This window comes from Procambarus clarkii, chromosome 5 (genome assembly GCF_040958095.1).
Source record: "Procambarus clarkii isolate CNS0578487 chromosome 5, FALCON_Pclarkii_2.0, whole genome shotgun sequence".
Lineage (NCBI taxonomy): Eukaryota > Metazoa > Arthropoda > Malacostraca > Decapoda > Cambaridae > Procambarus > Procambarus clarkii.
Window position 1 is genome coordinate 28343572 of NC_091154.1, and position 12500 is coordinate 28356071.

At 57.0% G+C, this 12500-nt stretch overlaps 2 protein-coding genes across 2 annotated transcripts in view; one reads left to right on the plus strand and one right to left on the minus strand.

Moving 5' to 3' along the window:
- Window positions 1-9781, minus strand: part of LOC138351511 (mucin-22-like) — a 13445-nt gene extending 3664 nt beyond the window's left edge. The window contains exon 1 of the mRNA XM_069303323.1: window positions 7160-9781. Coding sequence (XP_069159424.1) covers window positions 7160-9781 — 2622 coding nt within the window. The remainder of the gene's footprint in view (window positions 1-7159) is intronic.
- LOC123762551 (Krueppel-like factor 8) overlaps window positions 1-12500 on the plus strand; it is a 70970-nt gene that overhangs the window by 5803 nt on the left and 52667 nt on the right. The window lies entirely within an intron of this gene.

The window sequence follows — 12500 nt, forward strand, 5'->3', positions numbered from 1 at the left end:
CCGAGTGCCGGCGGGGGGATGGAAATAGCCTCGGCTACCATCCTCTTTTGTTCAGTCGTGTTGGTCGAGCGGTTAAGGGATCCTGTACGCCAGCAGAGTGGTCCTGGCAGTATGGGTTCGAGTCACTTCTGGGGTGTGAGTTTTCAGATGTATATATATACCCCAACACACATGCCCACCATTTCTTACCATTTCCTACCCCTCCCCTCTACCATCAGCCCCACACACACACATCTAACCCCTTATATGCGAATAACACACACACACACACACACACACACACACACACACACACACACACACACACACACACACACACACACACACACACACACACACACACACACACACACACAAACACACGACACACACAACCTTCCCTTCAACCCCCCCCCCCCCTCTCACAGCCACAGACGACACTGTTCACATTCAATTTCATGTGGACGCGTTCCATTTCTCTCACATATACACGCCTCTTGTTTCTATGTGACCTTAATATAAGGTCATATTCTCTCTCTCTCTCTCTCTCTCTCTCTCTCTCTCTCTCTCTCTCTCTCTCTCTCTCTCTCTCTCTCTCTCTCTCTCTCTCTCTCTCTCTCTCTCTCTCTCTCTCTCTCTCTCTCTCTCTCTCTCTCTCTCTCTCTCTCTCTCTCTCTCTCTCTCTCTCTCTCTCTCTCTCTCTCTCTCTCTCTCTCTCTCTCTCTCTCTCTCTCTCTCTCTCTCTCTCTCTCTCTCTCTCTCTCTCTCTCTCTCTCTCTCTCTCTCTCTCTCTCTCTCTCTCTCTCTCTCTCTCTCTCTCTCTCTCTCTCTCTCTCTCTCTCTCTCCCCCCCACCTGGAGTGTATAGGGGTCATGAGAGCGCATAACTCAAGTGCTCAAGTCACGCAGGTAACCTTACCACCTGTCACCCCCTGACACACCAGTAACTACAGGGAAACACCGGACGGTCCTCCACACCTGCACCACCCTGGTGGCCCACCAGGGTACGGTCCTCCACACCTGCACCACCTTGGTGGGTCACCACGGGACGGTCCTCCACACCTGCACCACCTTGGTGGGTCACCACGGGACGGTCCTCCACACCTGCACCACCTTGGTGGGTCACCACGGGACGGTCCTCCACACCTGCACCACCCTGGTGGCCCACCAGGGTACGGTCCTCCACACCTGCACCACCTTGGTGGGTCACCACGGGACGGTCCTCCACACCTGCACCACCCTGGTGGCCCACCAGGGGACGGTCCTCCACACCTGCAGCTTGGCCTCCGGAAGGTCCCAACACTACCCGGACCTCTAGTGTTACATCAGGTTTGTTTTTTCCCTCACCGTAACCAACGTTACAAATTCAACCTATGAAGAAAAATAACGAATATTCACGTTTTCTATGCATCTGACTCGATAGGTTAGGTGGGTTGCTTGGGTGCATACGTGTCAGGTTAGGCTGAAAGGTTGAGTTTGTTACGTTCAGATTTTGAGGTGAGGTGAAGGCATGAGGTGACTCGAACCGTGCCTCACACACCGTGCCTCACACACCGTGCCTCACACACCGTGCCTCACACACCGTGCCTCACACACCGTGCCTCACACACCGTGCCTCACACACCGTGCCTCACACACCGTGCCTCACACACCGTGCCTCACACACCGTGCCTCACACACCGTGCCTCACACACCGTGCCTCACACACCGTGCCTCACACACCGTGCCTCACACACCGTGCCTCACACCGTGCCTCACACACCGTGCCTCACACACCGTGCCTCACACACCGTGCCTCACACCGTGCCTCACACACCGTGCCTCACACACCGTGCCTCACACACCGTGCCTCACACCGTGCCTCACACACCGTGCCTCACACACCGTGCCACACACCGTGCCTCACACACCGTGCCACACACCGTGCCTCACACCGTGCCTCACACCGTGCCACACACCGTGCCTCACACACCGTGCCTCACACACCGTGCCTCACACACCGTGCCTCACACACCGTGCCTCACACACCGTGCCACACACCGTGCCTCACACACCGTACCTCACACACCGTGCCTCACACACCGTGCCTCACACACCGTGCCACACACCGTGCCACACACCGTGCCTCACACACCGTACCTCACACACCGTGCCTCACACACCGTGCCTCACACACCGTGCCACACACCGTGCCACACACCGTGCCTCACACACCGTACCTCACACACCGTGCCTCACACACCGTGCCTCACACACCGTGCCACACACCGTGCCTCACACACCGTGCCTCACACACCGTGCCACACACCGTGCCTCACACACCGTGCCTCACACACCGTGCCTCACACACCGTGCCTCACACACCGTGCCTCACACACCGTGCCTCACACACCGTGCCTCACACACCGTGCCACACACCGTGCCTCACACACCGTGCCACACACCGTGCCTCACACACCGTGCCTCACACACCGTGCCACACACCGTGCCTCACACACCGTGCCACACACCGTGCCTCACACACCGTGCCACACACCGTGCCTCACACACCGTGCCACACACCGTGCCTCACACACCGTGCCACACACCGTGCCACACACCGTGCCTCACACACCGTGCCACACACCGTGCCTCACACACCGTGCCACACACCGTGCCACACACCGTGCCTCACACACCGTGCCACACACCGTGCCTCACACACCGTGCCACACACCGTGCCACACACCGTGCCTCACACACCGTGCCACACACCGTGCCTCACACACCGTGCCACACACCGTGCCACACACCGTGCCTCACACACCGTGCCACACACCGTGCCTCACACACCGTGCCACACACCGTGCCTCACACACCGTGCCACACACCGTGCCACACACCGTGCCTCACACACCGTGCCTCACACACCGTGCCACACACCGTGCCTCACACACCGTGCCACACACCGTGCCTCACACACCGTGCCACACACCGTGCCTCACACACCGTGCCACACACCGTGCCACACACCGTGCCTCACACACCGTGCCACACACCGTGCCTCACACACCGTGCCACACACTGTGCCACACACCGTGCCTCACACACCGTGCCACACACCGTGCCACACACCGTGCCTCACACACCGTGCCACACACCGTGCCTCACACACCGTGCCACACACCGTGCCTCACACACCGTGCCACACACCGTGCCACACACCGTGCCACACACCGTGCCTCACACACCGTGCCACACACCGTGCCTCACACACCGTGCCTCACACACCGTGCCACACACCGTGCCTCACACACCGTGCCTCACACACCGTGCCTCACACACCGTGCCACACACCGTGCCTCACACACCGTGCCACACACCGTGCCTCACACACCGTGCCACACACCGTGCCACACACCGTGCCTCACACACCGTGCCTCACACACCGTGCCACACACCGTGCCTCACACACCGTGCCTCACACACCGTGCCTCACACACCGTGCCACACACCGTGCCTCACACACCGTGCCACACACCGTGCCACACACCGTGCCACACACACCGTGCCACACACCGTGCCTCACACACCGTGCCACACACCGTGCCTCACACACCGTGCCTCACACCGTGCCTCACACCGTGCCTCACACACCGTGCCTCACACACCGTGCCTCACACCGTGCCTCACACACCGTGCCTCACACACCGTGCCTCACACACCGTGCCTCACACCGTGCCTCACACACCGTGCCTCACACCGTGCCTCACACACCGTGCCTCACACACCGTGCCTCACACCGTGCCTCACACACCGTGCCTCACACCGTGCCACACACCGTGCCTCACACACCGTGCCACACACCGTGCCACACACCGTGCCTCACACACCGTGCCACACACCGTGCCTCACACACCGTGCCTCACACACCGTGCCTCACACACCGTGCCTCACACACCGTGCCACACACCGTGCCTCACACCGTGCCTCACACACCGTGCCTCACACACCGTGCCTCACACCGTGCCTCACACCGTGCCTCACACACCGTGCCTCACACACCGTGCCACACACCGTGCCTCACACACCGTGCCTCACACACCGTGCCTCACACACCGTGCCTCACACACCGTGCCTCACACCGTGCCTCACACACCGTGCCTCACACACCGTGCCACACACCGTGCCTCACACCGTGCCTCACACACCGTGCCTCACACACCGTGCCACACACCGTGCCTCACACACCGTGCCTCACACACCGTGCCACACACCGTGCCTCACACCGTGCCTCACACACCGTGCCTCACACACCGTGCCTCACACACCGTGCCTCACACCGTGCCTCACACACCGTGCCTCACACACCGTGCCTCACACACCGTGCCACACACCGTGCCACACACCGTGCCTCACACACCGTGCCTCACACCGTGCCTCACACACCGTGCCTCACACACCGTGCCTCACACCGTGCCTCACACACCGTGCCTCACACCGTGCCACACACCGTGCCTCACACACCGTGCCACACACCGTGCCACACACCGTGCCTCACACACCGTGCCACACACCGTGCCTCACACACCGTGCCTCACACACCGTGCCTCACACACCGTGCCTCACACACCGTGCCACACACCGTGCCTCACACCGTGCCTCACACACCGTGCCTCACACACCGTGCCTCACACCGTGCCTCACACCGTGCCTCACACACCGTGCCTCACACACCGTGCCACACACCGTGCCTCACACACCGTGCCTCACACACCGTGCCTCACACACCGTGCCTCACACCGTGCCTCACACACCGTGCCTCACACACCGTGCCACACACCGTGCCTCACACCGTGCCTCACACACCGTGCCTCACACACCGTGCCACACACCGTGCCTCACACACCGTGCCACACACACCGTGCCTCACACACCGTGCCACACACCGTGCCTCACACCGTGCCTCACACACCGTGCCTCACACACCGTGCCTCACACACCGTGCCTCACACCGTGCCTCACACACCGTGCCTCACACACCGTGCCTCACACACCGTGCCACACACCGTGCCTCACACCGTGCCACACACCGTGCCTCACACCGTGCCACACACCGTGCCACACACCGTGCCTCACACCGTGCCACACACCGTGCCTCACACCGTGCCACACACCGTGCCTCACACCGTGCCACACACCGTGCCACACACCGTGCCTCACACACCGTGCCTCACACACCGTGCCTCACACACCGTGCCTCACACACCGTGCCTCACACACCGTGCCTCACACCGTGCCTCACACACCGTGCCTCACACACCGTGCCTCACACACCGTGCCTCACACACCGTGCCTCACACACCGTGCCTCACACACCGTGCCTCACACACCGTGCCTCACACACCGTGCCTCACACACCGTGCCTCACACCGTGCCTCACACACCGTGCCTCACACACCGTGCCTCACACACCGTGCCTCACACACCGTGCCTCACACACCGTGCCTCACACACCGTGCCTCACACACCGTGCCACACACCGTGCCACACACCGTGCCTCACACCGTGCCACACACCGTGCCTCACACCGTGCCTCACACCGTGCCTCACACACCGTGCCTCACACCGTGCCTCACACCGTGCCTCACACACCGTGCCTCACACCGTGCCACACACCGTGCCTCACACACCGTGCCACACACCGTGCCACACACCGTGCCTCACACACCGTGCCTCACACCGTGCCACACACCGTGCCTCACACCGTGCCACACACCGTGCCTCACACACCGTGCCTCACACACCGTGCCTCACACCGTGCCACACACCGTGCCTCACACACCGTGCCTCACACACCGTGCCACACACCGTGCCTCACACACCGTGCCTCACACACCGTGCCTCACACACCGTGCCTCACACACCGTGCCTCACACACCGTGCCTCACACACCGTGCCTCACACACCGTGCCTCACGCACCGTGCCTCACGCACCGTGCCTCACACACCGTGCCTCACACACCGTGCCTCACACACCGTGCCTCACACACCGTGCCTCACACCGTGCCACACACACCGTGCCTCACACACCGTGCCTCACACACCGTGCCTCACACACCGTGCCTCACACACCGTGCCTCACACACCGTGCCTCACACCGTGCCTCACACACCGTGCCTCACACCGTGCCACACACCGTGCCTCACACACCGTGCCTCACACACCGTGCCACACACCGTGCCTCACACACCGTGCCTCACACACCGTGCCTCACACACCGTGCCTCACACACCGTGCCTCACACACCGTGCCTCACACACCGTGCCTCACACACCGTGCCTCACACACCGTGCCTCACACCGTGCCTCACACCGTGCCTCACACCGTGCCTCACTCTGGCTCTCATATCAACACATCAGGAACCGATATGAGTAACGTGAAGCCTGTTAGGCTTATCGATGTCCCAGACCCTGACCTCTTACAAGGAACGTCGCTTTTCGCCCGTATGCGTTACATACGGCCAAAAATCGTCGTACTAGACAATGGAAGCGTCTGGCGAAACTGACGTACTGTCCCGTTTTCTGTTTTGGGTCCTCTGGTAGGTTAGGAGAGGACACTTTAAACTGACCGTTTTCCTGACGTTGGGGGAACGTTAGGAGGACGTCCTGGTCTAACTAACCACTGACTACCCCTCCCTCCTCCCCCACTCATGATGCAAACCACAACAGTCGACTAACTCCTCGGTACCTTTTTCCTGTTAGCTGAACAGCGGCGTCAGGTGTAAAGAAACTTGGAAGTATTGGAATCGAACCCGGGAATCGAACCCGGGTCCAATGGAACGCGAGTACAGATCCACACGGAAGAACAACGAGCAAATTGCCATATGTTTGATAAAGCTGACCAGCGCCCTGTCCTCTCACTTAATAGGTCGTGTTTTTTACGAAATCGACCAATCCTTTAAAAATGCAATGTAAACAAAAAATTTATGTTTTCTATGCATCGAACTCGATGGGTTAGGTGGGTTGCGTGGGGTCGTACATTTCTGCTTAGGTAAAACAGTTGCATTTTTTTTACGGAGAGAGAGGTGGAGAGACCGGGCCTAGTGTGAAGGGGTCGAGGAGCACCTGAGAGCGCTGGACCTGTTTACCGCCAAACTCACACAACTGAATACACTCCACACCCCATACTCTCACACGCACCTGGGACCCTCTGTGTGGTCCACTAGCGTCATTATCGTCTCCACCACTGATGGAGACGCCACTAGTGTCTCCACCACTGATGGAGACGCCACTAGTGTCTCCACCACTGATGGAGACGCCGCTAGTGTCTCCAACACTGAAGGAGACGCCACTAGTGTCTCCACCACTGAAGGAGACGCCGCTAGTGTCTCCACCACTGATGGAGACGCCACTAGTGTCTCCACCACTGATGGAGACGCCACTAGTGTCTCCAACACTGAAGGAGACGCCGCTAGTGTCTCCACCACTGATGGAGACGCCACTAGTGTCTCCACCACTGATGGAGACGCCACTAGTGTCTCCACCACTGATGGAGACGCCGCTAGTGTCTCCAACACTGAAGGAGACGCCACTAGTGTCTCCACCACTGAAGGAGACGCCGCTAGTGTCTCCACCACTGATGGAGACGCCACTAGTGTCTCCACCACTGATGGAGACGCCACTAGTGTCTCCACCACTGATGGAGACGCCGCTAGTGTCTCCAACACTGATGGAGACGCCACTAGTGTCTCCACCACTGATGGAGACGCCGCTAGTGTCTCCACCACTTATGGAGACGCCACTAGTGTCTCCACCACTGATGGAGACGCCACTAGTGTCTCCACCACTGATGGAGACGCCGCTAGTGTCTCCAACACTGATGGAGACGCCGCTAGTGTCTCCAACACTGATGGAGACGCCACTAGTGTCTCCACCACTGAAGGAGACGCCACTAGTGTCTCCACCACTGAAGGAGACGCCACTAGTGTCTCCAACACTGATGGAGACGCCGCTAGTGTCTCCACCACTGAAGGAGACGCCACTAGTGTCTCCACCACTGAAGGAGACGCCACTAGTGTCTCCACCACTGAAGGAGACGCCACTAGTGTCTCCACCACTGATGGAGACGCCGCTAGTGTCTCCAACACTGATGGAGACGCCACTAGTGTCTCCAACACTGATGGAGACGCCGCTAGTGTCTCCAACACTGATGGAGACGCCACTAGTGTCTCCACCACTGATGGAGACGCCGCTAGTGTCTCCAACACTGATGGAGACGCCACTAGTGTCTCCAACACTGATGGAGACGCCACTAGTGTCTCCACCACTGATGGAGACGCCGCTAGTGTCTCCACCACTGATGGAGACGCCGCTAGTGTCTCCACCACTGATGGAGACGCCACTAGTGTCTCCAACACTGATGGAGACGCCACTAGTGTCTCCACCACTGATGGAGACGCCGCTAGTGTCTCCAACACTGATGGAGACGCCATTAGTGTCTCCACCACTGATGGAGACGCCGCTAGTGTCGCCAACACTGAAGGAGACGCCACTAGTGTCTCCAACACTGATGGAGACGCCACTAGTGTCTCCAACATTGAAGGAGACGCCATTAGTGTCTCCAACACTGATGGAGACGCCACTAGTGTCTCCACCACTGATGGAGACGCCGCTAGTGTCTCCAACACTGAAGGAGACGCCGCTAGTGTCTCCAACACTGAAGGAGACGCCACTAGTGTCTCCACCACTGATGGAGACGCCGCTAGTGTCTCCAACACTGAAGGAGACGCCACTAGTGTCTCCAACACTGATGGAGACGCCGCTAGTGTCTCCACCACTGATGGAGACGCCACTAGTGTCTCCACCACTGATGGAGACGCCACTAGTGTCTCCAACACTGATGGAGACGCCGCTAGTGTCTCCACCACTGAAGGAGACACCACTAGTGTCTCCACCACTGATGGAGACACCACTAGTGTCTCCAACACTGAAGGAGACGCCACTAGTGTCTCCAACACTGATGGAGACGCCGCTAGTTTCTCCAACACTGATGGAGACGCCACTAGTGTCTCCAACACTGAAGGAGACGCCACTAGTGTCTCCAACACTGATGGAGACGCCACTAGTGTCTCCAACACTGAAGGAGACGCCACTAGTGTCTCCAACACTGAAGGAGACACCACTAGTGTCTCCAACACTGATGGAGACGCCACTAGTGTCTCCAACACTGAAGGAGACGCCGCTAGTGTCTCCAACACTGATGGAGACGCCACTAGTGTCTCCAACACTGAAGGAGACGCCAGTAGTGTCTCCAACACTGATGGAGACGCCACTAGTGTCTCCAACACTGAAGGAGACGCCACTAGTGTCTCCAACACTGATGGAGACGCCACTAGTGTCTCCGACACTGAAGGAGACGCCGCTAGTGTCTCCAACACTGATGGAGACGCCACTAGTGTCTCCAATACTGATCGAGACGCCGCTAGTGTCTCCAACACTGATGGAGACGCCACTAGTGTCTCCAACACTGAAGGAGACGCCGCTAGTGTCTCCAACACTGAAGGAGACGCCACTAGTGTCTCCAACACTGAAGGAGACGCCACTAGTGTCTCCAACACTGATGGAGACGCCACTAGTGTCTCCAATACTGATGGAGACGCCACTAGTGTCTCCAACACTGATGGAGACGCCGCTAGTGTCTCCAACACTGATGGAGACGCCACTAGTGTCTCCACCACTGATGAAGACGCCACTAGTGTCTCCACCACTGATATAGACGCCACTAGTGTCTCCAACACTGAAGGAGACTCCATCATTCTCCATCATTGAGGAAGACGTCACTGGGATTTCCAACAATGAAGGAGGTGCCACAAACCCTTCAACACTGAGGGAGACGTCACTAGAACCTCCAAGAATGAGGGAGACGCCACTAGAACCTCCAATAATGAGAGAGACGTCACTAGAACCTCCAACAATGAGGGAGACGCCACCAGAACCTCCAACAATGAGGGAGACGCCACTAGAACCTCCAACAATGAGGGAGACGCCAATTACATTTCTAATACTGAGGTAGAGGTTGCCAGGAGCTCCAACAATGGGGGAGGTTCCACTTGGTTATCCAACAATGAGGATCAACAACAATAAAGACGTCACCACTGGGATCTCCAACTATAAAGACGTCACCACTGGGATCTCCAACTATAAAGACGTCACCACTGGGATCTCCAACTATAAAGACGTCACCACTGGGATCTCCAACTATAAAGACGTCACCACTGGGATCTCCAACTATAAAGACGTCACCACTGGGATCTCCAACTATAAAGACGTCACCATTGGGATCTCCAACTATAAAGACGACACCATTGGGATCTCCAACTATAAAGACGTCACCATTGGGATCTCCAACTATAAAGACGACACCATTGGGATCTCCAACTATAAAGACGTCACCATTGGGATCTCCAACTATAAAGACGACACCATTGGGATCTCCAACTATAAAGACGACACCATTGGGATCTCCAACTATAAAGACGACACCATTGGGATCTCCAACTATAAAGACGACACCATTGGGATTTCCAACTATAAAGACGACACCATTGGAACTTCTAACAAAGAGGGAGAGCTCACTGTGATCTACAAAGCCCCCGCTGTAGGATCTCCAACACCGAGACACAACAAGTAGCGCCTCAGGGAGAATCTGTCTTCCCTTAGCAAGAAGCTGTGATTATAATGTGTTCTCGGTGGTGACCTTGCTCTGTGTCTGGAGGACAAATGTGTCCTCTAGCAGGATCGCCAACACATCCTTCAGGGCCAACTCACTTGGTCTCGACGAACTGAAGCAGTTTAGGTCCCGGTTTAAGAGGTATTGGTCCTCCGCGACGCTCGGGAGGGCGCGACTGGGGAGTCTGCCAGTGCAGACTGCCTATCACATGCCTCTGGAATCAGTCTCTGGGTCCGGGAACCAGCAGAGGAACCAGCAGAGGAACCAGCAGAGGAACCATTAGTGTTTAGTAACTCCTACCAACACTAAAGAAAAGATACAATTAGTCATATACAAAAGGATTTAAAAGACTCCCAACTTGAATGAAAAGAACTCTCCCGACACTAAAGAGGACGCCTTGAAGGAGTAAAATGCCGCCTATGTCTTTACATATCCATTTGATAGCTATCCCAACGATGGTCGATAGGAGGAGGACCGGGCCGCAGGGACGTTGAGCCCCGAAATCATGGCACGGTAACGATCTGAAAATACAAACAAGACTACAACTTTTGTACCAAGAGGCTGACAACGCAAACACCAGACGCAGGCGATCAGTCACAATAACGAGGCTAAAGTATGATGACCAGACCACACACTAGAAGGTGAAGGGACGACGACGTTTCGGTCCGTCCTGGACCATTCTCAAGTCCAATCGACTTGAGAATGGTCCAGGACGGACCGAAACGTCGTCGTCCCTTCACCTTCTAGTGTGTGGTCTGGTCACGAAACACAAGACTGCATCAAGGAGTAAATAATATCAACTAACAACCTGATCACCACCAGAGATATGTTGGCCAGCAACTCTAAAATACTCGACATATACAACTCATATTTCTTGAGTATTTAGACATAACACAACATATCATAATCACCCAACAGTCAACAGCCAGTTTACAGTTAGGAACGGTCGCAGCCCATTCTCTTGATTAGCCACTTCGTAAAAATTAAACCTCCTAAGCTATCTTGAGGTTATTTTGAGATGATTTCGGGGCTTAGTGTCCCCGCGGCCCGGTCCTCGACCAGGCCTCCACCCCCAGGAAGCAGCCCGTGGCAGCTGACTAACTGCCAGGTATCTATTTACTGCTTGGTAACAGGAGCATCAGGGTGAAAGAAACTCTTCCCATTGTTTCTCGCCGGCGTCCGGGATCGAACCCAGGACCACAGGATCACGCGTCTAGTATTCTGTCCGCTCAGCCACCGGCTCCCCGGTGAGTCGTACGAACCCAAGCAACCCACCTAACCTATCGAGTTCGATGCATAGAAAACGTGGATATTTGTCAAACGTTACTTTTCGTAGTGGGTTATCTCGAGGTTATAGCAGCTATCTAACTCCCAGGTACCTATATACTACTAAGTAACAGGGGGCATCAGGGTGAAAGAAACATTTTGCCCATATGTCTCCGCCTCCACCGGGGATCGAACCCGAAACCTCAGGACTACGAATCCGAAACACTGTCCACTCAGCTGTCAGGCGCCAGCTGGGGTCTGGGTGGGTTTCATAATGTGAAAAATGCGACCTATTAGTTAGGAGGACAGTTTGTGTATATCCATCCTCAAGATCAAGCCAAAACTGACACCTCGCCTACTGCCTCAGTCGACGTCGACCGGGTAATACCCCATCTACTGCCTCAGTCGACGTCGACCGGGTAATACCCCATCTACTGCCTCAGTCGACGTCGACCGGGTAATACCCCATCTACTGCCTCAGTCGACGTCGACCGGGTAATACCCCATATACTGCCCCAGTCAACGTCGACCGGGTAATACCCCATC